General features: G+C 39.3%; 1 protein-coding gene across 2 annotated transcripts in view; it reads right to left on the bottom strand.

Moving 5' to 3' along the window:
- Nucleotides 1–23,123, bottom strand: part of LOC131416611 (myosin-2) — a 29,383-nt gene extending 6,260 nt beyond the window's left edge. Inside the window, exons 1-26 of one of the 2 annotated variants that reach the window (XM_058559260.1) lie at nt 22,920–23,123; nt 22,686–22,829; nt 20,858–21,014; nt 19,717–19,744; nt 19,525–19,633; nt 19,346–19,438; nt 19,062–19,125; nt 18,839–18,937; nt 18,084–18,187; nt 17,414–17,552; nt 16,932–17,050; nt 16,694–16,843; nt 15,386–15,556; nt 14,946–15,260; nt 14,258–14,323; nt 13,381–13,468; nt 13,173–13,290; nt 11,925–12,048; nt 11,700–11,836; nt 3,922–4,177; nt 2,081–2,323; nt 1,813–1,989; nt 1,585–1,730; nt 1,415–1,505; nt 939–1,328; nt 154–280 (exon numbers count right to left, since the gene is read on the bottom strand). In XM_058559260.1, coding sequence (XP_058415243.1) covers nt 154–280; nt 939–1,328; nt 1,415–1,505; nt 1,585–1,730; nt 1,813–1,989; nt 2,081–2,323; nt 3,922–4,177; nt 11,700–11,836; nt 11,925–12,048; nt 13,173–13,290; nt 13,381–13,468; nt 14,258–14,323; nt 14,946–15,260; nt 15,386–15,556; nt 16,694–16,843; nt 16,932–17,050; nt 17,414–17,552; nt 18,084–18,187; nt 18,839–18,937; nt 19,062–19,125; nt 19,346–19,438; nt 19,525–19,633; nt 19,717–19,744; nt 20,858–21,014; nt 22,686–22,829; nt 22,920–23,123 — 3,859 coding nt within the window. Of the gene's footprint in view, nt 1–153; nt 281–938; nt 1,329–1,414; nt 1,506–1,584; nt 1,731–1,812; nt 1,990–2,080; nt 2,324–3,921; nt 4,178–11,699; nt 11,837–11,924; nt 12,049–13,172; nt 13,291–13,380; nt 13,469–14,257; nt 14,326–14,945; nt 15,261–15,385; nt 15,557–16,693; nt 16,844–16,931; nt 17,051–17,413; nt 17,553–18,083; nt 18,188–18,838; nt 18,938–19,061; nt 19,126–19,345; nt 19,439–19,524; nt 19,634–19,716; nt 19,745–20,857; nt 21,015–22,685; nt 22,830–22,919 lie in introns of both variants that reach the window. The other variant, XM_058559261.1, reaches the window with a different exon arrangement.
- Nucleotides 23,124–27,647: the final 4,524 nt, after the last annotated feature.

Genomic DNA, 27,647 nt, shown 5'->3' with positions numbered 1-27,647 from the left:
GTCCCCAAGGGACCTTGCGAGTAGGTTGAGAGTCTGAGCTATGTAGTAAATCACACATGTTCTCAGCTGCTTTTATTAGGCTCTCACATCACAAATCAGTTGTTTTTAACCACATCATCTCTACTCTTAGACACCATAGAAGAGGACAGTTACCAGATTCTGTCTGCAAGCGTCCCCTCTGGGTTGTCAGGTCATTGATCAGCCGCTGCTGCTCCTCTTCCTTTGATTTCAGCTCACTCACTTGGTCCTCCAGAGTGCGGCACATTTTCTCCAGGTTTCCCTACATGAGAAAAAGTAAAAGAAGGCAATGAAGACGTTTTAATGTAATTTTGCTATAGCTCAATTTCTTCTAAAACAGAAACATATTTACTTTGACGTATAAAATAAATCAAATTCTCTTATATGTAATATGTATATATTTAGAAAATTTTTTTTATATTTATGATTGTGGCCCTACGTTGAAAATACTGTATACTGGAATTTTAAAAAAGCTAATTGTGGAGCTCTATTCAATATTAATAAAAAAATTTAAAGATTATGTTCTAAATTTAAGATATTCTAAGAATTGTATGGTATATTTCCTAAAAGCATGTTCATAAATACTTCATGTACAGTGAAGCTCTGCTTATTGGATAATTGAGAATATTGGAGAGCTGTTTTCTCCAACTGCAGAGTGAGAGAACACAGATGACCAATGTTCAAAAGGTAGTGCTGTCATTTATTAACAGTGTGATGGGGCTGAAGCACTTAACTTCTTTGAATTACAGTTTCTTCATATGTTAAGTGGAAATAATGCAAATACTAATATCTTTTGTGCTTACCTCCTGGATTACTGCAAAGAACAAATAACATAATGTGGGTAAATTGCCCTGTGCAAACTATGATGTGTACATAAAAGATTATTGTTATTAATAATAATTTCCCAGAAGCTCTAGTACCTTGGCTTTAGAGACTGTTTCTACATTACTAGCAAGGTCATCGATCTCCATCTTCATTTCGCTCTTCTCCTTCTCCAGTTTCTGCTTGACCCTCTGCAGGTTGTCTATCTGCTCCCCAAGTTCAGCCACACTGTCTGCGTGCTTCTTACGAAGAGCAGCCGCTGTGGCTTCATGCTGCAGGGTGGCCTCCTCCAGGTCCCTGCGCATTTTCTGGAACTCAGCCTCCCTCTTCTTGTTCATCTCAATCTGGGCTGAAGTCGCCCCACCGGCTTCTTCCAGGCGCTCGCTGATCTCCTCCAGTTCCCGAGAGAGGTCGGAGCGCTGCTTCTCTGCTTTGGCCCGGGAGGCCCGCTCTGCCTCAATTTCCTCCTCCAGCTCCTCGATGCGGGCCTGGGAGTGGTGAAAAGCACAAACTTAGCTTCTTTATGTCATAGCTGTGCCTCTTTTGAGCCAGACTAATGGAAATATGAACTTACTTGCAACTCTTTTATCTTCTTCTGCAGCTGAATGGCAAGTGCTTGTTCATCTTCAATCTTGCTTTGCAGATTGCCAATTTCAAATTCTTTCCTTTTTGAAAAGTAGCAAAAGATAGCAGTTGAGTCCATATCCACCATTGGAATCAAGTTCATAAGCAGTTCATACTTACTTTTTGAGCTTTTCATCAAGTTGTTGTTTTTCATTTTCAATGTCCATTATGGACTCTTGGGCCAACTTGAGGTCACCTTCAAGTTTCCTCTTAGCCCTTTCTAGGTCCATACGAAGTTTCTTTTCTTGCTCCAAAGACCCTTCAAGCTAAATATAAATAATGTGGAGTGAAAAGGAGTGCTTAGCTTCCTTTAGAAGAAAATAATTTCCTTGAAAATCCTAGACTTACGTCATCCACTTGCTGCTCTAGCTTGGTTTTAGCTTTGGTCAGGGTGTTGACTTTGTCCTCTTCTGCCTGCAGGTCATCCAGGGTCTGCTGGTGGGCCTCTTGGAGGGCCTTCTTCTCCTTGGTCAGCTTAGCGATGGTTTCATCCAGGCCTGCCATCTCCTCTGTGAGGTTTTTCACCTTGAAAAATTAAAAAGAAATGATCTCTGCAATAAAGCAGCTTAGTTGGATGGCAGAACCTCTACATGGGACAGCAGATTATGATTCATACCTTATTTTCTGTGGCATGTTTCTCCTTTTCAACCTTGGCCAGTGTCAGCTCAAGGTCATCAATGTCTTTCTTGAGTTCTGAACATTCGTCTTCCAGTTTCCTCTTCTTGGCCGTCAGCTCAGCATTGATCTCTTCTTCATCCTCAGCTCTCTCAGTCACCTCCTTGATTTTGGCCTCCAGCTGGATTTTGGTTTTAATCAGCTGGTCACATCTTTCCTCTGCATCAGCCAAGCCTTCAGCTTCCTTGAGTTGGAAACAAAATGAAAATTGGGAAGAAATAATGAAATATTTCACAATAATAATGGTGTAAATCTCTGCTGTTGGTTCTTTGGAGTTAAATTGTTATGAACCACCTACTGTGTGCAATGCAAGATACTACACATTGTGGAAAAACCAAAATGTACCAGATATTGTCTTGTTCCTTTAAAAAAGTATATTCTACAGTAGATCAGAAAGCCTTTCCCCCAAAAGCTACCATTAATTCAGAAAGCAATTAGTGACATAAGAGATCACAGAAGTTGTATCAGAGATGGTTTCTTGAATGAAGTGGCATTTGAGTCGGGCCTTGAGAGTTGGGTGGGATTTGGTCTTGTAGAAACCAGTTTATTGGGGGAAGGAACAGGAGGAGAAAAGGCATTCCAGCAGGAGAAATTCAGGATGTAGCTGTTACTGAACTATTTCTCTTTGTAGTACTGATGGATGATCCTGGTTATGATGCTCTAAATTCAAGTTGAGGCATAAAGTAATCAAGAAATTCTTGGCGAACTGCTGTGTTTCCAATTAAGATGGTTGGGGGTGGGCAGGAAAGGAGAGAGAAATTGATACATACATTCATCAGTGAGCCTCCCTATCAGCCTTTGAATACATAAAAGAATAAAAAATGTGCTGCATGTAGCCTGGTAGTGAATATAGTGGGGTAGGACAGATTCTCAGTAATTCTCAAGGGACAACAAAAGAGAATTCAGGATAGATTTGAAGAGGGTGGGGGCAGAAAAACAGCTCTTTTTCCTTCTGTCATCTAGAAGAGGGAATCATTATACCACTCAAACTTGACAGAAGAGACCAATCTTAATCAACAGGAAAAATACATATATGATTTTGTGAAGAGTAAATTATACCAGACCAATTCAATTCACTCCAAATGAAAGACAGTCTTATAAATTACATTTCAGAATTGATGGAAGCAGTTCTAAAATGATTAGTTTAGGAGTGAGCACTGAGCAGTGAGCAGACTGGATGGAAGAAGACAGAGTTGGAGGCAGGCAGAGCAACTTAGGTGCTGATGCAGCAATCCTGGTATGATATGATGAGGCACTGACTATGGAGATGGATTGGAAAGAGCGAATCTGAGTTTTGGAGATCAATAACAAACAATAATCCAATAAAATTTGGTGTAGAATACTGCCATTGGTCAGCTGTACATATTGTGATTTAAGACCCATGGACATCTAGAAGTTCAAGGAAATTTCAGAGAAAAAAATCACTCTCTTCATGCTATCCTCCTTTTAATATTTTATTTGGGATACTTTCATGTTAAAAATCAGTTTTGAGGACTGTCTTCAAAGGGAAAAGAAGTCATAAATCCTAGAGTTTGATGAAATTATGTAGAATGGAAAACAACGGTCAGTTCTACCTCTCAGTGCCCTGGTCCTGGTGTGGGGGAGTTTGGTTTGGGGGAGTTTATTAAGGAATACCTGGACATTATAAGGACCATCAGAGTGCTTTAACTTTCTCCCTCTGGTGAGTGTTTCCCATGCTGACTACCCAACTAACTGCCGCTCGTGGCCAGAGTTCTAGCACTTGCATCCTGGTTAGCAGTACCCAGGGATACTACTACTTACAGCCTGAACTTGGAGCTGCAAGTCATTTTTTTCTTTCAACAGTGAGACCATCTTTTCTTCCAGTTCCTTCCGTTTTGCCTCTGACTTGGCAAGTTCGTCTTTAATTTTCTGAAACTCTTCCTTCATGGTGGCCATCTCCTTCTCAGTTTCTGCACTCTTCAGCAGAGGTTTGATCTTGAAGAATAGTTTCATCCAGGGCCAGTGCTTGACGTTCATGAAGGCTCGGATATTGTACTGGATGCAGAAGATAGACTCTCTGAAATTTAATTGATGCAAATTAGATATTATGTGGGTGATGAACTGAGAAGAAATCTTGGCAATGAGAGTTGGAGGTTCTGCCCCCACCATGTTCCTCAGCTACTTTCAAAAGTACGGATGAAAGAGAGTGACGTCAGCATCATGGCGGAGTGAGCTTTCCCGTGAATTCTTCCCCCACAAAATACAACAAAAGTAACAGCCACAGACCAACAACGGAATCCCAGACAGTCAAAAGCTGGAGCGGAGGGATCCACACTGCCGCACATCTGAGAGCGGAACGTGCTGGGCCCCCGGAGGAAGTGAGGAGAGGTAAGGAGAACTCCGCTCCCTCCCCATCAGAGCAGCGATCCGGTCCGCGCGGCTCCCAGAGAGGGGGGAGGGGCGGCCCTCGGCGGGAAACTGTAGCTCTTCGGGCTCTCTCAGCCAGTGGGAAACTCCCGCACAGAGGGCTCAGAGGAGCCACAGGGCTACCATCAACATCTGAGCAACCCAGAGAGCGGATAAAGAGGGGCAAACGAGAAGCCTCCCACGTCAGGGACCCAGAGGGCAAAAGAGAGAGCTCCCCCCTCCCCACAACCCGGAGTCTGCAGCTCGACCAGATCTAGCGGTCCGAGGCAGACCTGAATAAACTGGACTGGACCCGTGGATCGCAGTGGGGAAAAGAAACAAAACAAAACAAAACAAAACTGCGGATCGCAGCAGAAAAACTGGGGCAGAGCACAGGGGGCTTAGACTACACAGCCCTTTACCACCACACAGTGGCGGCAGGTGGAAATTGCAACCAGAGACTTCCAGGATGAGGAAAATCAAAAACAACAGAGGAACCACAATGCAAAAATATATGAAATCACCAGACCAGAAACAAAATGACAAGCACCCAGAAATCAACCCCGAAGACACAGAAATCCATAAACTAAATGACAGAGATTTCAAAATAGCTATCATAAAAACACTCAACGAAATACGAGACAACACAGACAAACAATTAAATGAGATTAGGAGTTTCTTCACAAAAGAGATTGAAATCATAAAGAAAAACCTATCAGGGCTGATGGAGATGAAGAACACAATGGAGGAGATAAAGGAGAATCTGGAATCTTTAAAGAACAGAGCTGACAATATGGAGGAAAGAATTAGTACTTTAGAGGATAGGAATACAGATATACTCCAGATGGAAGAAGAGAGAGAACTAAGACTAAAAAGAAATGAAGAAAGACTCCGAGAAATATCGGACTCTATTAGAAAATGTAACATAAGAATTATAGGTATTCCTGAGGGAGAGGAGAGGGAAAGAGGAACAGAGAGCCTATTCAAGGAAATAATAGCTGAAAATTTCCCAAATCTGGGGAAGGAGCAGGAAATACCAGTAAGTGAAGCCAACAGGACTCCTATATATATTAACAGACAAAGGCCTTCACCACGACACCTAGTGGTAAGGCTAGCCGGGGTCAACGACAAAGAAACAATATTAAGGGCAGCTAGACAAAAACAAAAAATAACGTACAAAGGAACTCCCATCAGGCTCTCAGCGGATTTCTCAACAGAAACTTTTCAGGCCAGAAGAGACTGGAATGATATATTCAAAATACTAAAAGACAAAAACTTTCAGCCAAGAATACTCTATCCAGCAAAAATATCCTTCAAATATGATGGAGAAATAGTAACTCTCCCAGATAAACAAAAGCTAAGGGAGTTCATGGCCACGAGACCGCCACTACAAGAAATACTCAAGAAGGCCCTCAGGCCTGAAAACAAGAAGAGAAAGGGAACACAAAGCTTGGAGTAAGGAGAAAAGTAGGTAGACAAAATCAGAGAAATAGTAGATCTTTACCGGAATAGGTTAGCAACCACTTAAATACTAAACTCAAAGATCAAAGGAAGAAATTCACCAAAAATAAATTTAACCTCATCACTGTAAACACACAGCCACAACACAAGATAGAATAAGGTATAACAAGAGCAACTTAGAAGGGGAAGAGGAAAGTGACTGAATTGACTTAATATAAGGAAATAGGAGGCTATCAGATAATGGACTATCTCATACAGAAGATTTTTCGTCCAAACCTCAAGGTAACCACTAAACAAATAATCAAATTAAAACCACATATGATAAACAAAGAGAAAACTAGAAGAATCATAAGACAGAACAACCAAACTGAATTGGCAGTCCCAAACAAATGGGACAAGAAACAAAGGAAATGCAAAAGAACCAGAAAATAAGTGACAAAACAGCAACATTCAACCCTCATATTTCAATAATTACCCTAAATGTAAATGGATTGAACTCTCCAATCAAAAGATACAGAGTGGCAGGATGGATTAAAAAGCAAGACCCAACAATATGCTGCCTTCAGGAAACACATCTTAGCACTAAAGACAAGCACAGGCTCAGAGTGAAAGGATGGAAGACAATACTCCAAGCTAATGGCAAACAAAAGAAAGCAGATGTTGCCATACTCATATCAGACAAAGTAGACTTCAAGATAAAACAGGTTAAGAAAGACAAAGAAGGGAAATATATAATGATAAAAGGGACACTCCATCAAGAAGACATATCACTTATAAATATATATGCACCCAACATAGGAGCACCAATGTACATAAAACAACTATTAACAAACCTAAAAGGAGAAATCAACAACAACACAATAATAGTAGGGGATCTTAACACCCCACTTACAGCAATGGATAGATCATCCAGACAAAAAGTTAATAAAGAAATATTAGACTTAAATGAAAAACTGGACGAGATGGACCTAGTAGACATATACAGAGCACTCCACCCAAAAACAGCTGACTACACATTCTTCTCAAGCGCGCATGGAACATTCTCTAGGATAGACCATATGTTGGGAAACAAAGCAAGCCTCAATAAATTTAAGAAGATTGAAATCATAACAAGCATCTTTTCAGACCATAAGGCTATGAAACTGGAAATGAACCAGGAAAAAAAAACTGGGAAAGTGACAAAAATGTGGAGATTAAACAACATGCTACTGAACAACCAATGGATCATTGAGGAAATTAAAGGAGAAATCAAAAACTATCTGGAAACAAACGAAAATGATAACATGCCATATCAAACCATATGGGACGCAGCAAAAGCGGTCCTGAGAGGGAAACTCATAGCGATACAAGCCCACCTTAACAAACAAGAAAAAGCCCTAATAGGCAACCTTAAATTACACCTAACAGAACTAGAAAAAGAAGAACAAACAAAGCCCAAAGCCAGCAGAAGGAGAGAAATAATAAAAATCAGAGCAGAAATAAATGATATTGAGACCAAAAAAACAGTAGAAAGGATTAATGAAACAAAGAGTTGGTTCTTCGAGAAGATAAACAAAATAGACAAACCCTTAGCCAGGCTAACTAAGAAAAAAAGAGAAAAGGCTCAAGTAAATAAAATTAGAAATGAAAGAGGAGAAATTACAACAGATACCATGGAAATACAGAGGATTATAAGAGAATACTATGAGAAATTATATGCCAACAAATTGGACAATCTAGAAGAAATGGATAAATTCTTAGACTTATACAACCTCCCAAAATTGAACCAAGAAGAAATGGAGAATCTGAATAGACCAATCACAAGTAAAGAGATTGAAATAGTAATCAAAAACCTCCCAAAAAATAAAAGTCCAGGACCAGATGGCTTCTCCAGTGAATTTTACCAAACATTCAAAGAAGATTTAATACCCATCCTCCTCAAACTATTCCAAAAAATAGAGGAAGATGGAACACTTCCTGAATCATTCTATGAGGCCAACATCACCCTGATACCGAAACCAGACAAAGACAATACAAAGAAAGAAAATTACAGGCCAATATTGCTGATGAACATTGATGCAAAAATCCTCAACAAAATATTGGCAAACCGAATACAACAATATATTAAAAAGATCATACACCATGATCAAGTGGGATTTATACCAGGGACGCAGGGATGGTTCAACATCCGCAAATCAATCAACGTGATACATCACATCAACAAAACAAAGAATAAAAACCACATGATCATCTCAATAGACGCAGAGAAGGCATTTGACAAGATACAACATCCATTTATGATAAAAACTCTCAATAAAATGGGAATAGAAGGAAAGTACCTCAACATAATAAAGGCCATATATGACAAACCCACAGCTAACATCATACTCAACGGGGAAAGACTGAAAGCCATTCCTCTGAGAACAGGAACGAGGCAGGGCTGCCCACTCTCACCACTCCTGTTCAACATAGTACTGGAGGTTTTGGCCAGAGCAATTAGGCAAGAAAAAGGAATAAAAGGAATCCAAATAGGTAACGAAGAAGTGAAACTCTCACTATTTGCAGATGACATGATTGTATATATAGAAAACCCTAAAGAATCTGTTGGAAAACTGTTAGAAACAATCAACAACTACAGCAAAGTTGCAGGGTACAAAATCAATCTACAAAAATCAGTTGCATTTCTATATGCTAATAATGAACTAACAGAAAGAGAGCTCAAAAAGATAATACCATTTACAATTGCATCAAAAAGAATTAAATACCTAGGAATAAATCTTACCAAGGAGGTGAAGGACCTATACAATGAGAACTACAAGACATTATTGAGGGAAATCTACGATGACATAAAGAAATGGAAAGATATCCCATGCACGTGGATTGGAAGAATAAACATAGTTAAAATGTCTATATTACCTAAAGCAATCTACAGATTCAATGCAATCCCAATCAGAATCCCAATGACATTCTTCACAGAAATAGAAAAAAGAATACTAAAATTTATATGGGGCAACAAAAGACCCCGAATAGCTAAAGAAATCCTAAAGAAAAAGAACAAAGCAGGAGGCATCACAATTCCTGACTTCAAAACATACTACAAAGCAATAGTAATCAAAACAGCATGGTACTGGTACAAAAACAGACACACAGATCAATGGAACAGAATTGAAAGCCCAGAAATAAAACCACACATATACGGACAGCTAATTTTCGACAAAGGTGCTAAGGACATGCAATGGAGAAAGGAAAGTCTCTTCAATAAATGGTGTTGGGAAAACTGGACATCCACATGCAAAAGAATGAAAGTGGACCATGTGCTATCGCCATTCACAAAAATTAACTCAAAATGGATCAAAGACCTGAAGGTGAGACCTGAAACTATAAAACTCATAGAAGAAAATATAGGCAACACACTATTTGACATTGGTTATAAAGGAATCTTTTCGGATGACATGCCTACCCAGACTAGGGAAACTAAAGAAAAAATAAACAAGTGGGACTTTATCAGACTAAAGAGCTTTTATAAGACAAATGAAATCAGAATCAAGATGAACAAACAACCAACCAGCTGGGAGAGAATATTTGCAAAACATACATCTGACAAGGGGTTGATCTCCATAATATATAAAGAACTCACACAATTGAACAACAAAAAAACAAACAACCCGATCAAAAAATGGGCAGAGGAAATGAACAGACACTTCTCCAAGGAAGATATACAGATGGCCAATAGGCACATGAAAAGATGCTCAACATCACTAATCATCAGGGAAATGCAAATCAAAACAACACTAAGATACCACCTCACGCCCGTTAGAATGGCTATAATCACCAAGACAAAAAACAACAAATGTTGGAGAGGATGTGGAGAAACAGGAACCCTCATACACAGCTGGTGGGAATGCAAATTGGTGCAGCCTCTGTGGAAAACGGTATGGAGATTCCTCAAAGAATTAAAAATAGAGATGCCCTATGATCCAGCCATCCCACTACTGGGAATCTATCCAACGCACCTGAAATCAACAATCCAAAGAGGCTTATGCACCCCTATGTTCATTGCAGCATTATTCACCATAGCCAAGAAGTGGAAGCAACCTAAGTGTCCCTCGACTGACGATTGGATTAAGAAAATGTGGTATATATATACAATGGAATACTACTCAGCCATAAAAAAAGACAAAATCGTCCCATTTGCAACAACATGGATGGGCCTGGAGCGTATTATGTTAAGTGAAATAAGCCAGAAAGAGAAAGACAAACACTGTATGATCTCACTCATATGTGGAATATAAACCAACACATGGACAGAGAAAACTGGACTGTGGTTACCCGGGAAGTGGGGGTGGGGGGTGGGCACAAGGGGTGAAGGAAGTCATATATGGCGTGATGGACAAACAAAAATGTACAACCCAAAATTTCACAATGTTAGAAACCATTAAAATATCAATAAAAATCAAAAAAAAAAAAAAAAAAGTACGGATGAAAGAAATTATGTTTTGGGATGGTGGTCAAGGACTTGTTAATCACTCATATCTCTACATCAGTGCTTCTGAAACTTTGGTGTGCATAGGAAACATCTGAAGGGCTTGTTCAAATACAGGTTCTTGAACCCTATCCCTGGAGATTCAGATTCAGAAGATCTGAGGTGGGGCCTAAAAATTTACATTTTTAACTAGTTTGTTAGTTAAAACTAACTGATGCTGCAGGTCCAAGGACCACCCTTTGAGAAGTACTGCTCTACATCAGTGCTTCTCAGACTTTCCTACTAGAACATCACTAAGAGCAGTGAAGGGGAACTGGATGCTTGAGGGATGTGGGGCATGGGATAAAACTCAGAATTTCTTTGATAATCTCTGGTTTTATATCTTAATGTTGTGTGAATTTTGCATTCTACTCTGTAATATCATCACATTTGTTTTAATCTAAATTATTTTAAAAAATTAATTACCCTCATATACAGGCAATTAACTGCCCAAATATATATATAATGGGTCATGATCAAACTTATTATTTTTAATGAAATAGAATACAATAGAAAATATTAGCATAACTACAGTGATAGAAATAAAATTTGTTTCATGTAAATTATGTATTTACACACACACATATATTTTGGGTGACAGGTGACAATATAAAATGCATTTCTCACTATGGGTCTCATTCATATGCATACTGCAGTTTGAGACGCCTGGCTTTTTAGTCTTAGAACTCTGTCCCTGCATCCCATTAGATCACTAGAAAGCTATGTACCTCAGTGACGTTGTATTAACTTACTGAAAAAAATCTTTCACAGATAAATGCCCTTAATATTTTAAATCATAGTAGTTTGATAATAGAAATAATCAGATGAAAGAAGTTTTTTCTGCAGCTTGTATACAACCACTGTTGAAAATAGTCTGCTGTGCAGTTCAATGTATCTTATTTAATGGTCTACCCAATAAATTTGTATTAGAACCAAGTGCTATGGCACAATTCTGTTTCTGCTTACTCACTGGTATATTTTCTTTTGTTAGATAAAAACTGCACACACTTTATGCTTCTCTTTCTTTTACCTGAATGCTCAGGCTGTATTCCATGGTGATGACCCCTACCTTCAGTTTTCTGGAACATTTATGTCCCCACTTCAGTACAGGACTCTTATTCATTCCTTCTTACATTGGTGGCCTTATCATATCTGAGTCTTAACTGTAAGCCATCTCAAATGTGTTTCTGAAGAAGGAAGATGTGACTAAATAAACAATACGTTTTTATACCTTCTTTCCACCATCTTCTGGTACTCCACTCTTGCCAAGAACCCTCTGCACCTGGCCTGGGTTCGGGTAATTATCTGGGCCAGCTTGTCATCTCGCATCTCCTCTAGGAGCCCCAGAAGACCAGCTTTGAAGAAGACCTGTGTGTGGACAGAGATGCAGATCAGAAACTTTACATAAACTTCAAAGGGACAGGGATAGCATCAGGCCGACTTTAGAGACTATTACCTTGGTGTGACCGAATTTATACTGGGTGTGGTCAATATCGATGGATGCGAGGAGCTTCTCAGAAGCCTTCTTGCTATCGATGAATTGTCCTTCGGGGATAGCACTTGCATTTAATACCTTGTATCTATTAAAGTAAGTATAGTTTTTTAAAACTTGGTTTACTGAGGACACTAATAGTAGCTAAACATTAAATGATCCATTAGAAAAAATCAGAGCTTTTAAAACAATTATTATTCTTTGTTCACAGGAAGGATGTTGTATACATGGATGGTCAGTCTAGTATTGACTATCTATTTTTACTCCACTTTACCGTCCTGCACAGTTGCAACTTTCCTTTTTGCATCATCAGACCTTGTTTTCAGGAAAGGATTCAATAATCTTGTTCACGTTAAGGTGTAGATGACCAATAAAATGTAACATGTTCTCCTTCCTGAGTGCATTTGCTTTATAAGATCCTGAGTCCAAGAAAGCAAATTTTTATTGAGGAACCTGGTAGGAGATACACTTTGGTATGAGGAACTGTCCCAATTACTTGAAATAAAACATAGGGGTGCTTCAGGTCTTGAGCACTGAAGTTCTCTGTCAACTCCACCGGACCCAGACTTAGGACAGCTCCCTGCAGCTGCCACCCAGCCCCTTGTCCCCTTTGCCTCTTATTTGATTCTCAAGATGGACTTATCTAGGGAGGGGAAAGAGGAGCTGTGAGCTGTTATTGTGACATGGTTCTGGGAAACATTGGGAAACTAGTGTGTGAGAGAAAAAGATGGAAGATGCAAAAGAAGTGACAGAAAATGACTTATTGGTAGCTATACATTCATGGGAGAGTTCCTGACTCAGCCACTTAATAACCATGTGACTTTGGGCAAGTGGCTTAATCTCTTTGAGCCTCAGCTTATTCATTTATAAAATGAGATATTGATAGAACTGACGTCTTCTGAGTTTTTGTAAGGATTAAATGAGATAATCCAAACATATTAAGCACTCAAAAATGGTAGTTCTCATAATAATTGAAGTTAGTGTGTACATTTATGAGCTAAGCCAGGAGCTTGGCAAATCCAAAGAAAAGTCTGTGGAGTGCTTAATATGTGGTATGTCTATATTTTAAAGGTGTTTTGAGGCTTATAGTTTTTTACCCTTTTTTGTGGAAAATTAAAAATAATAGAGGCATATTTTTCACTAAATTGTTTTGCTAGCACTAAATATATTTATACTAAACTTTACAATACGCTATAATTAGGAGAGTCTGACCTCTGTTTGAAGTCTGCATAAAGGATTCTGCTTGGGAATCCCTTCCTACAGATGCGGATGCCTTCCAGCACACCATTACACCTCAGCTGGTGCAGGACAAGTTCATGTTCCATGGCCCCTAAATAAATACATATTTATTTCACTACAGAGTTTTGTAAAAAGGAGGTATAGCAGTCATGCTTTGAGCTGTCAGTCTAGAACTTCTTACCAGGAGTTTTTGTTTCATTTGGGATGATACACCGCACAAAGTGAGGATGGGTACTCCTCAGGTTGGTCATCAGCTTGTTCAAATTCTCCTGTAAAATCAGACAAAATCCTATCTCAGACTTTAGACATGGTTATGAGCATTTGATGGTGTCTGTAGCTGAGTCGAATGACTAATATGGACCACTTTTACTTAAGTTAACACCTTGATAGGCTTCTCCTGAGATGCGGTTTCTTTCTCGGTACCTTGTTCTCCACTTGAGTTGGCAACAGTTACACATATAAAGCAGCCTGACACGTGATTCCTTTTAGTGTATACAAGCACCCCCTTCCTACCCTGGTCCCTGGCCACCCACATATATTTACAACATCATTGCCCTCCCGTGCTAGATGGTCCTACTTTTTTCTACTAAACTCCATGGTTCTCCAATAAGGCAATGCAAGCCTGCACCACATTTGGGCTTTTTCTTTTAAAGATAGCTCCCCCTTTCCAATTCTATCAACTTTCAGGGAATAAAGATTATCTATAAGGGAACCCATCCTACCAGTTTATAAGTGAGAATCGACTGGATTAAGAACAAGGATACCATATTAGGTTCCTTATAGGCTAGCTGTTAAGATTTTCATTAGTTTACTGATGATTTAGTCTCTCTGAGTACATGTTATTGCTTATTTTAAAATATTCTTGATTATTTGGCTTAGCATGAAAGATGAGCTAATAATTCCTGAGTAATTGAAAGCTCTTCTTTCCAAAGCTAAATTAACAGAAGTCATTAGTTAATGTCGGTCCTTTCCTAAACGACTGTGGAAAGAAGAGCCTGTGCTTTTAAAAACAAATTCCCAAAGTAACAGGGGAGTGTCAACAACAGTTTCTTCCTTACTCTGAAAAGGGCAGACACGGTCTGGAAAGAAGAGCCCTTCTTCTTACCACCTTTCTTGACAGGTGCCTCTGGAGAAAAAATAAAAGGTGTCATTCAAATATAGTTTTGAATTGAAAGGGCTATTTCTTGCCTTTTTGCTAATTTTTCTGTTCAAGTAGAGCATTTTTTGACACTACTGGCCTCTCTGTATGAGTTTGAATGAATCTTATCTGTCAACTAAGTTTGCGTTCACTTTTCTGTGTTTTCTTTCTCCATTAGGAAATGAAGTGAAGGGCATTCACTTCACAGTGTAGGGATGGACTCCTCAATATTAGGACATTTGGGGAAACAATAATCTTAAAACATCAATAGAAGTTAGAATCAAGAGGCAGAAGTTTGTCACTATATTGCATTAAATACCCCCAGATACTCAATATCCAGCAGATGTGGAGGAAGAAGCAGAAGAGAATCATAGAAGCCAAGGCTTTTCATTGGTTAAGATCCCAATAGTTCCTCTCTGGCCCTTTGTAGAAGGACCTCTGTCAGTGCTGGAATGAGCCACAAGTGTACAATTACAAAGCAGCCTACTTCCTCAAAACTTGGGTACTGTGGGTTTGGCCTTGCAACCCTTCTGCCAGAGCTATGAGATCACCAGCCTCAATATAACATCACATTTTGTAATACCTAGAGAAAGTGTTGGATTTTGAGCGTTACCTGAATCAGCAGTTTGAGCCCCAGAGAAGAGGAGAGCCAGAGTTTTCACTGAAGACTTCTGGTACAGCCCGACCACGGTCTCGTTCAGGGGATCCTTGTTCTTGTCAAGCCAGCCATTAATGTTGTAGTCCACAACCCCGGCATAGTGAATCAGTGAGAAGTGGGCCTCAGTTCTGCCTTTGACAACCTTGGGCTTCTGGAAATTGGCGGACTTTCCAAGATGCTGTTCGTACAGCTTGTTCTTGAAGGAAGTGTCTGTGGCCTTGGGGAACATGCACTCCTCTTCCAGGATGGAGAAGATGCCCATAGGCTAAAAGCAGACCACAACACAGTTATAATTGTCTTTAAACTTTTTTTTCTGTACATAGAGTTAAATTAAGATGCAATGAATAATTTAGTTTGCACAAAACATAGTTTCCGAAATGCAAAACAGACCTTCTCGATGAGCTCAATGCAGGCAGCCAAGTCCATCCCAAAGTCAATGAACGTCCACTCGATGCCTTCCTTCTTGTACTCCTCCTGCTCCAGCACGAACATGTGGTGGTTGAAAAACTGTTGCAGTTTCTCGTTGGTGAAGTTGATGCACAGCTGCTCCAGGCTGTTGAACTAAATAAATAGATATGTTTACTTTTCTCTTTAGCAAATTGAGCATTTTTAAATGTAGGACTTTTTAATTTAAAAATACATGTTGACTAGCCTTTAGATTATAGATATCAAAATCATTGGGGGCCTGTGAAATGTACTGTTTGCTCTGCTACCATTTTATACAAAATCCTAAATCATTAAAATTACTCTTTCCTGTACTTGCTTAAGTTTACTCAGGTATTTTTTTGAGTTCCTACTTAATCATTCCATATTTGTTCCCATTATCTTCTGCATTTTTGGTTGACTCATTTAAGAGCTAATTTGCAACCCATTAGAAGCTGGCTGGGAGGAGTTGAATGTTGTGTGGAAGTTATCATGGTCAGCACTGAAGTGAACAATAATTGTCACCCTTGTTCTTCCTTAATGTGAAATGAAAAAAAATAAGATAGCAAATATTATGTACGGTATGTTAACATGCACTTGTATTTAAAAAAAATGCCCAAATGTTAACATTAGCTAGATATAAATAGCAGAATTAATGTGGAATTCTTTTCCTTGATTTTCCATATTTTCTGCAACGCCCAAGTTTTGCTTTTATAATTAGAAAGAAAAAGATAAATTTCTTAAAAACTATAAACAGGAAAAATGTATTTCATAATTAAATATGAATTTTTATCCCATGATATCGCATTAATGAGAATTGAGTTAATTGCATTGAGTTTATTAATGCTGAGTCTAAATTACTAACCTTCTCTCAGCTCTTATTATTTGCCTAAGTAGTTTTGAATGATTCTTCTACCATATATTCAGAGCATATCATGTGTTGCACAGGTTTACTTTGATATTTTTATGTTAACTTCATTTTGCATTGTGGGATTTTTAGGACACCCCCCCCCCCCAGGAACTATGCCAAGCTAATTCCTAATTCCCTTTGGATCATGTAGCAAGTTAAACAGTCTTCATTAAGTGCATTATTTCTTATAGAAGTGGAATTGCCACTATAATAAATGATTAGTAGCTGCCCAATCACTCTCTTTTAAGTCTTAGCATAACTTTTTGACAGTGGTAAGAAAAGGTCATAATATTCACAAATTTCTTCTTATTGATATTTTCATTGCCTTATTGTAAAATCCCCTTACCAACTAGCTACCAACTCACATCAAAGATCTCAAAGCCAGCGATGTCCAAGACCCCGATGAAGTACTGCCTGGGCTGCTTGGTGTCCAGCTGCTGGTTGATGCGGGCGACCATCCACAGGAACATCTTATCATAGACGGCTCTAGCCAGAGCACCCACAGCATTGTACACCTTGAAAGACAAAGATATATCTCTTGAGGTTATTGGAGGACTATAAAATGCTTGCGTCCCTGGTGGTGAATTTGAATTATGCGCCTACCTGCTCTACAGTCTGGCCTTTGGTGACGAACTCATTGCCAACCTTGACCCTGGGGTAGCAGAGGGCTTTGAGCAGGTCAGCAGAGTTCAGACCCTGAAGATAGGCTGCTTTGTCAGCAACTGAAAGGAAGAAAGGAAAGAACAATGTTGTTATGGCCCAAAGCAACCCACTTCCTCAAAAAAAATTTTTTTTAAGCTACAGGCATTTTGTGCAGTGTTTTAAGAATATCTTTTTGAGTATCCTTGCCCATTTTTTTTTGGCAAAGTTCAAGACCTTGATTATGGGTAGTGTGCCCTAAAGAACTTCAGAAATTATGGGGAACATCCATCTAATAGCCATGCTTCACATAATATATTATCTAGATGTACTTTAATACTCAATTCTTAAAAATGAATTTGTCTTCCTAGGAAAACTCAAGGGTAACAAGTTAAAAATGTGATTTTCAAACGAACATGAAATCAGGTGCATGACTCAGTTGGTACCTTCGGTGCCGTCTGGCTCCGCCTGCTCCTCACGCTGCTTTTGCTTGAATTTTAGATTCCCATAATGCATCACAGCCCCCGTGAGCTTGTAAATGGAGACCTTTTCGTCATTAGTAAAGCCCAAAATATCGATAGCACTCTGCCAATATAACCAATAGGATAACTGTTAGGTTATGATCCACACAGTTACTATTAATAGTTCACATTCTCATTCCTGGCTTGTTGGTCAAACTGAGGAAACTACCAGTACTGATGGGGGGCAAGGAACTCCTTAGATTGGGTGTACTGGGAGTTGGTCAACAAAAGACCAGCACAGAGCATTAGAATTACAGGTGCATACCCCCTGAAGATTAAAAGTGAGCTTAAGATAGAGAACAGGGATAGTAGACTTAAAGAACTTGTTATTTTGAGAAGTGGTATGGATCTAATGTAAGTAGCTTATTAAAAATGGTTTAGGTAAATTCAGAAACGATAGATCTTTAAAAGACTGTTAAGAGAAAGTAAAATGTTGTAGGGGCACATCTTAATCTTTTCAGTTGACTCCAGGTGGCACATCTATGCTCATCCTTGAATCCTCTTTTGCTATTTCTATTAGAAACTGAATATCTGTCTGGAGGGACCACTGCTCTGACCCAACATAATCATTCTGATTTTCTTGTGTTCAACTTACATCTGTGGCCATCAGTTCTTCCTGATCATCAATGCTGGGCACACTGATCTCCCCTTGACTGACGTATGGATAATCATATGGGTTGGTGGTAATCAGAAGCATTTCTAAGTACATGGAACAGAGCAAAGGTAAACAGAATTATCTTCTTCATTAAGGCAAGAGATTTCTAGACAAATTCTAAGCCATTATATGGTGCCAAAGAAGATGATCACATATTGGGAAAAGTTATATCTGTAAGGATAATCAACAGTGTTGACTATTTAAAGTACAAAATTGGAAACAACCTAAATATCCTTAAAAGGGTATGGTTAAATAAATTATGTTTATCTCTAGAATGTAACATTATGCAACCATTAGAAATAATAATGTGGAGCTATATTTGTTGACTTGGAAAAAGTCATGATACATTATTGCTCAATCAAAAAAGTAGATTACAGAGGGCATGTAACTATGATTCCAGTTACTGTATCTATGTATTTGTCTGTAAGGATATATGTACAGAAAATGACTAGAATGATATTCATCCAAGTGTTCATAGTGGTTATTTCATAGTGATAGGATTTGGAGGTGTTATATTCAGTTTTCCTTTTGAATTTTGATGCACACACACAAATTTTTACCAAACTTACAAAGCTATTTTCAGAATCAAGATGATATATAAAATTGACGGAATTCAGTCATGGACTACTAGGTTGGACCATGCATTGATAGGTGCTGATGCAGTAATTCTGTAGAGGAGTTGTGACATTTCTTACCAATTAGCTCTGGTTTCTTGTTTGATGTGATCTGATAAAAAATATGATAGCTCCTTTCAGCCTTAAGCTGGAAAGTAACTCTAGACTTCTCTAACAGATCTGGAAGGAAACAAATAAGAAACAATAAGAAGGTAAAAATTCACGTGAGATGCAAATTTTAGTTTTGGCCTATTTTATAGGTCATAGAAACAGAAATGATTGTAAAGGATATCCAAGCACTTACATGTTTCAATATCAGCAGAAGCCAGTTTTCCTGTAGTGCCAAAGTGGATTCTAATGAATTTACCCTTGAAAGGAAAGCTAATATTACTACTTTGTTTTTAAATCGTATTACATCTTTAAGAAAGTCAAAACACTTGAAATGCTAATGCTTTAATATTAAATCAATTCAGAGACTATTTGTATCAGGTAGAAAAAGGTGTATCTCCTATTCAGAGAATGTATTCACAAACATCCCGTAAATTTTAAACAGTGAACAGTGTCCATAATAGTGTCCAAGAGACTTACAAAGCGAGAAGAGTTGTCATTCCTCACGGTCTTGGCGTTGCCAAAGGCCTCCAGTAGGGGGTTGGCACTGATGATTTGGTCTTCCAGAGTCCCCTGCAAAGGCAAGAGCAGTCCTCGCATGTGGGGCTCAGGGACTTCTTACCTGAGAGCCAGAGTCTGACCATGGCAGTCAGACTCACCTGCATTTTGCCACTTTCCTCCTTCTTCTTCTCCCCAGTGACTGCAATTGTTGCAAAGTACTGGATGACACGCTTGGTATTCACAGTCTTCCCTGCACCAGATTCTCCACTGTCAAACAAAAACTAAGTCAGATGAGGTCCCAAAGCTCGCAGCTGTCACAGCCATGAAAAGAAATCATAAAATCTACTTACGTGATCAGGATTGACTGATTCTCTCGGTCTACAAAAGAGAAATTATAGACACTTAATACTGATTTCTTGTATTTTTGTAAATGGTAAGTAAAGTAAAATGGAATGAACTTAGTATTTTTCAGCACTCCCTAGGGCTTCGTGGGCCCTAGGGCTACCACCTTTTCTGGTATCCTTCCCTCTGGCTCCCTATGGCTCCCTTCCCCCTGACTTTAGCGTACATGCAACCATTTAAACAGAACACTGCAAGGAAGCACCAGACTTTTTCTTTTCATACTCTATACTAAATAAATATCAAAAGTGGATTTGAATCTTCAGTTGGATTTAGATGACAACTTAAGTGAGTGACATATTTCTTGTAGGTATAAAAAGTAATGAAAAATAGGCATTGGAGATATTTTCACTGTGTGAGAAGAAGTAAATATAGTAAAGGTGGTAGCTTTGGAAGTAATCACGGCTTTAGTCATATTTTTAGGGAAAGGTAAAGGTGTGTTTGGGTGTTTTACTCTCTGAAGGGCAGTTCTCTAGGCCCTTTTTTCAAGGTGCCATAGTACCTTAGATTGGTCTAGCTGAGACAATATTCTGGGAAGAAGATTCATGGTGTAACTGTTTTAACACCAGATACAGGTTAAAATCTAGAGTGTGTTCAGGTTGGTTCTGGGCAAAGGGCAAGAGCATTTATGCCATCCTTAATAGAGAGAGACTGTTCATTGGTCACAATTTCTGATATTGAGGATAAGGCCACAGGGGCAAATTTTACTCTTTTGTTTGTTGCCTCTTGGTATTGGAAACACAGTTTGTATGTGTGATTGTGTGTGTATGAATGTGTGCATGTGTACAGACACATGTAGATATGTTTATAGTTTTGCTCAAGCTTATTTAGTTTCTGAGTCATTCAAAAGTAAATTATGTAACTATGGCCAATCTCTGTTGACTTTTAAAAGTTTAAGAGATAATTAGCATTTATATAATACTAGGGATTGCAATTCATCTTTTATACTCTCTCATTCCTGGACCTTCTCCCTCACAAATACACCAGCCTTGACTAAAGGGGACCATTTCAAAGAATGCGTTGAGATGGTTAGAGTCTCTTTCTCCTATGGTTCTGCTGTAAAAAGATGCACATGTAAAGCATTCCACTCACCAGTCAGCATGAACTGATAGGCGTTGTCAGAGATGGAGAAGATGTGGGGCGGGGCCTCCTGGCGCTTTTTGCCTCTGTAGGCCGTCACCACCTCGGCGTTATACACTGGCAACCACTTGTAGGGGTTGACAGTGACACAGAAGAGGCCTGAGTAGGTCTGTGCAAGGGAATAAGAAAGAATAACTACCCAAATGCTTTTCTTATTATTTGTGCAATTCACTTATTAAATGAATTTTATCTAAAAGGAGCACTAATTTAAGTAAATACTCTACATTTCTTTAAGGCAACAGCATGAAAACTAGTTGGAAGTTTCAACAGTGAGATAGGAAAATCCTTGAGGGAAGGGACTATAATTTAGCCTTCTTATTATTCCCCTTGGGATTTGTCACAGTGATTTTCACATAGCAGGAGCTCCAAAAGTTTTTCTTTTGTATGTGTAGTATGAGACATTTTACTGTATTTTAGGAAATAAGCATGTAGTTCCATTGTAGCATTAAGATAGTTCAAATTCATGAACATAAATTTGGACACAACCTAAGTGCTCAGCAATACAAGAATGGTTAGGTGAACTATGTTCAATGTTCTTAAGACAACATGATGCAGGCATTTAAAAAGGTAAACATGAAAGTATGCAGCAAGACTGAGGAAATATTGCAAAATGCTATTCGGTTATAAAGAAACAGAACACAAGATGATGTAAACACATTATGATTACAATAGGCGGATTTTCAAAATCTTTGACAACTGGTCTAAGTCACACACCAACCAATCGGAATGGACGCTGATTCTAAATACCAGGTACCTTGTAGAGGTGTCCAGCTGAATATCAGCACTGGCTAAACTATACAAAAATACCAATGTAACATAACAGATTCCATTAGAAAATATCTGCTGAGTATGTATGGTGTTTTAGGCCTCTGCGAGGCACTAGAAGTGAAACATAAATGAGACGATATTCCTTGAGGAACTCCCAGTCTATGTAGGAGACAGATGTGTAAATGAATGATGGTGGAAAAATGTGATCACTGTTATTGCAGGGATAGAAACAACAGAACAGAACGTCCAACTCTGCCTGGGGAAGTTGGAAAGGTTTCATCAAGGGGATGGCATTCCACATAGAAAGAACCAGAATATACAGATCCAAATTGCTATTATTTTGGAGGAGTGAAAATGAGTGAAATTTGATCTTTAAAAACATTATTTTTAAGAGGCTGGCCCCACGGCCTAGTCGTTAAGTTTGGTGCACTCCACTTCAGCAGCCTGAGTTCGGTTCCCAGGCGCGGACCTACATCACTCATCAGCAGCCATGCTGTGGTGGTGACTCACATACAAAATAGAGGAAGATGGGCACCAAAGTTAGCTCAGGGCGAACTTCCTCAAGCAAAAAGAGGGAGATTGGCAACAGATGTTAGCTCAGGGCAAATCTTCCTCAGCAAAAAAAACCAAAAACATTTTTAGGTGTTAAAACAAGTTTATCTTCTCCCTCTGGGTGATTCTGCAGCTGGAATTGGGTGGGGGAGATGTAGGCATTGTAGGCATGTGGTAATAGGCATAAGTAGTAGCTAGTTCAATGTTTGTTCAAGGGATCTGTGGCAAACCCAGTCCGTGTGGACAATGGCCTTGACTGGCTTTGGTTGAGAAGACAAAAGATGAAGTGCTGGCTGTTGGGTTATGCTTTACAATGGCAACAGTGAAACTTAACTAGTTACACTACTAGTGAAAGCAAAATGGGTCACTACTTGTGACCCTTTTATACAACAGTGGAAGCAATGGGCTGGCAGGGTCCATGGTGATGATGATAGGGGCCACTTTAGTGGGAGGCACTCACGTAGATCATCCAGGCTGCATAACGCTCTTTGAGGTTGTACAGCACAGCAGGCTCATGCAGGTGGGTCATCATGGCCATGTCCTCGATCTTGTCATATTTGGGAGGGTTCATGGGGAAAACCTGATCTTCTTTGACTGTCAGAGTCTGGTAAACAGGAAAGATAACTTTATGTCAATTAAGTGACCAAACAAGAAAAATCAATAAAATGTGGTTGGCTCCTGGGTCTCTACTCACCGCCCCTGCTTCCGTTTTCACCGTCACTTTCCCTCCTTCTCTGCTCTGGATAGTCCCTTTGACAAACGATTCCTTGGGCTCCGCCACAAAGACAGATGTCTTGGCATCAAAGGGCCTATTCTGGGCCTCAATGCGCTCCTTTTCAGACTTTCGGAGGTAGGGAGCAGCCTCCCCAAAAACAGCCATTTCTTGGTCTGCACTCATGGCTGCTGAACTCAGAGGTCCTAAATGAGATGAAACATTTCACACTAGAGATTCTGGACTGTCATGTATATCAATAAATCTCTATATTGATGATATTTCATGGGCCCAGTTGGAAATTCCACTGGGTATGTCCACTGTACACTATGCTAGAGTTATTAAAACAAACATAATCACAAGGACTCAGATGCATTGGAAGTCACTGTACCCAACATTGTACTTGGGGCCTTGCGTCCATTATGTTCTTTTATCCTCCAGGACTGGCATTCTAACCAGGGAGATAGGTTGGAGTCTCAGCATGCTGCTAAGGAGCTTGTGACCTCGGGTAAGGCACTTGATCTTTTTGAGCCCCGATGTCTGCCTCTTTAGAATAGGGATTACAATATCTACCTTTCTTAATTCGCAACCCATGAGAGATAGTGAAGACACTTTGAAAAAATTAAAATGATAACTGAGAAAGCAATTTGAAATCTTTCAGGGTACCATTTATATATAAAATGTCATTTATTATAATGTAGCAAACTTTCATTTCTAGCCATATAATGTAAGAGAACTTGATTTCCTTCTTTAGATATTCAGCCAGAAGTGCTCACGTTCAGTGGATTTTTTAGGATTATAAATTTGTTTACCTTTTTTTTTTTGGTTGGGTGCTTAGTAGAGTTTCCCTATCATAATTTCTTTGCATGTTAAATCCAGTTAATCAGTTTAACCCAGTTAAACTAATTGAGGATATAAGCCATAGCAAATGTTATCCTCATTCTTCTGCATTGAAGAGCTCCCTTTGCTATTCCAAATTTCCTTCCGCAGATGCAGGTTAGGGTTGCTGCATTCTGTTATCTGCAGGTTGCCCGTGGTATCAGTAGAATGAAAGGTTTGGCAAAGATGCTACTGCAGTCATTATGTGATCAAATTACTTGAAACGTTTTAATCAGCTATCCACCAGTCTCTCTCTTTAGAAATGCAGTGTGTAATAGTGGGGCAGACTAATACCCTCATTATATATGTAACAAAAATTTCAGTGTTTTGGTTTCATACAACACTCAGTATTGGGTAAGGTAACTTTATTTTTTAAAGTTTTTTAAAAGAAGTTTAAAGGAAGCATTTTCCTAGGTACTTCCTTTCTTGTTTGTTAGATATCATGTTTACTAAATGAATTCTAATAGCAGGATACATTTTTATCAAATCTGAGATTTTTAACAAGGGAATCTTAGTGCAGGCTTTTTTCCTACAGAAACAGAATAATACTCTTAACAACTATTCTCTTGCTGAAATGTCACCCTACCAGTGCTTGAGTCCTAACTGAGGATATGCGCATTGTCCTACAAGGCAAGTCCTCCTTCTCTCTCTCCAGCACCTTTCTTGAAGCACAGTTGTTAAGGTATCTACTGAGACAAGCACTTTCTCAAAGGTTGCTAAGTGACACAGATCCATCTCAGAGGCTCTCGCATTCTCCTCCAGGGACTGGTTAGTCCAATCTTACCTTGTTAGCAAGCGAGGAGATGTAGCCTGGAAGTGAGACAGTTCTGTGAAAGGAAAGGGAAAAGCACTTAATTAGTTAACCAAAAACAAGACAAAACCAATCCCGTTTGCAGCCTTACTCGCTGTGGTAAACAGAACGTAACAAAAGTAGGTAACAAAGGTGTATAACGTGCAGTCTCAGAAGAAGCAGTACCAGAATGAGCAGCTGTGGCCAGCACCGGGCGGTGTGGCCAGTGTCCCTCTGGGAAGTCCAGTCGTGTTCCCACTTACCTTGGAGCTTTTTAAAGAAGGACAAGTCAGCCTCATTCCAAGGGCCCTTTTATATGGATAGCTATGGAAACAATGCAGCTGCCTCTTCTTTCTTAAGTCAAAAGGAATTGTTTGGCAAAAAAAGTCTTGGCAGTCTTGCGTCCCTGCATAATTCTCATTCATATTAAGAATGGTTGGATATAATTAGACATATTTTTCTTATTGAGTATGTGGATAAATCTTCTATGGATAATTTGAGAAGATGATATGAAAGGAAAGTTCAGCCTGGTGGATAAAGGCAGTGGCTGGGCAGCCAGAATACCTGGCTTCTCTCATAAATCCTCTCTGGCCTTGCTGGGCACACCATTCAGGCTGGCCTTGCACCACTTTTCATATTTAACATATTAAATGATAGGAGTCAAACACAAATATTTATTTTAATTTTGTGAGGGTTAATTTTCACCTGCTGATCCTTTCTTTCCAGCCCTGTGAAATGAAGCTATGTGCCTTCAACAATTTAAAAAGAAAGAAAGTCCTCTCTTTGTTCCAATATTCTTGTCGTTTCGGAAATATACTTACTCTCTCCCTGTTTGCTTTTGCCCAAGCTGGTCCTCCACACAGCACACTCTCTCCTGTCCACCCACTCATTTGACTTGCCCGCAAGAAGAAAGGCTGAAGATTTTTTAGAGATAAAAGGTACTTTTAGCGAGTGCTTCTCGACATTTTTCATGTCAGCACACTGAGAAAAAATGTTACTAGCGTAGTACGCTAGAGTAATGTGGAAGTGATTTGGCTATATCTATAAAGGGGCTGGTGAGAACATTTCTTTATATTTCTTTATGTTTCTTTATGTGATACAAATATAATAAATATATACAAAATTAAGGAAAATATTAAATACTGAATATGTCTAAAACTTCCAAATAACATCTGTTTTAAACTTTTAAGGAGAAATTTCAGCTAGATTCCAGGAACAAAAACTTGTTTATATCTGGCTTTATACTTGAAATAATGACACACATTTCCTGATCAAATTTTTAAAATGATGGCATACAGTCTTTGCATTCTTGATAATTACCATCAGGGGAAACTTTGCACAAGAAAGCAATAAAAAAGTAAAACCATATTTTTTTTTACAACTGTTGAAATTATATTTTAAAAATTTACCAGCTCTTCTTTTTCCTTCATTGACAAATATAATGTTGAAATTTCTAGGATGATGAGAATAAATTTGGAATTCACTTGAACTCTTTTTTTTCATGTCAAATATTTCAAGAGGCGATGAAGCTCTAATCTTCAAAAAGTCCACGTGTTAAAGGAGTCACCCTGCAGCTTGGTTAGTCACCACTAAAAGGGGACATCAGCCACAGAGCGCCTGAAATATTCAAAGTCCTAGCTGTCTCCACCAGGACAACTTACTTGGCCTTCCAGCACCCCTATGCTGGCTGGCTGCACTCTGGCTGCACGCCGTGTCCCAGGCATCCTGAAACACCAAGCCCTGTTCCAGGCATCCTGAAACACCAATCATCCCAGAAATTCCAGGGGTCTCTTGTCTACAGCCGGCAACATCACACTCAGCTGGCTGCTGAAATCAGTGCCCTCTTTGGTTCCACTCAGCACATGGGAAATGCCACCACTGTGTTCGCCTCCTTTGGGGATTGTAGAGTACACTGTCAAACTCTAACTCAGCCCGGGCCACCCTCTGAGGAACCCTTGGTTAGGCTTCTCACAGCTAGAGACCACATCCCAAGGCTCTGGCCTCCCCTACCCATCCAGCAACCTCAAGACTGATGGGATCAACATTTTATGGCACATCTATAACCTTTTCGATCCCAAGACACACTGGTTGAGCAGCTCTGCTTTAAGGTGAGCTGCGTTTCTATTTCCCCATACTAAGCGGCCATTTTAGTGCCCAAAGCAATATTTTGATAGTCTCTTGTTCAATTCCTGATGCCCATCGGCATTTTCATTATGCTTCATTAAATATTTCTTGTTTTATCTTCTTTACAAAGTATCTTTTCACTTTTAAGTCATATCATGGTTACATACTCTGCTTCCTCAGTTTGTAAACTCCTTCGGGGAATACTATCTTTAAAGGTAGAAATGGTCTAATTTTTTTTAATGTAAAGAAGAAAATGCAAAGCCTCATTCCCAATGGTTGAAAAATACACCTTAATTGTTCCCTATGCCACCTGGGGACTTGAGACTCATAACTTGCTACTGGTAAAATGTTCTCTGAGAACTAGGGCTTAAGACATATGTCAGTCAGAATAATCTGCTTTTCCACTCTGCGAACAAGTCAAAGGTATACATTCACTTCAGGCATTTTTCTTGATTTCACCAATATTTTGACCACTGCTCTAAAGAGTCACGGGCTTTTGGGCCGGCCCTGTGGCTTAGCGGTTAAGTGCACGCGCTCCACTACTGGCGGCCTGGGTTCGGATCCTGGTGCGTACTGACGCACCGCTTCTCCAGCCATGCTGAGGCCGTGTCCCACATACAGCAACTAGAAGGATGTGCAACTATGACATACAACTATCTACTGGGGCTTTGGGGAAACAAAAAAAGGAGGAGGGTTGGCAATAGATGTTAGCTCAGAGCCGGTCTTCCTCAGCAAAAAGAGGAGGATTAGCATGGATGTTAGCTCAGGGCTGATCTTCCTCACAAAAAAAAAAAAAAAAAAGAATCAGGGGCTTTTGACTTTCCATTGCTTACCCCTTGGGTTATCTGTCACATTTAAGTCTAGTGACAACTCGGGAATAGAGGGAATTCAAGAGTGAATACTGATCTGTGTAGTGC

This window comes from Diceros bicornis, chromosome 18 (assembly GCF_020826845.1).
Source record: "Diceros bicornis minor isolate mBicDic1 chromosome 18, mDicBic1.mat.cur, whole genome shotgun sequence".
NCBI classification, from domain to species: Eukaryota; Metazoa; Chordata; class Mammalia; order Perissodactyla; family Rhinocerotidae; genus Diceros; species Diceros bicornis.
Note: the sequence above shows the minus strand (reverse complement) of the source record. Positions and strands in the feature narration are given on the sequence as shown.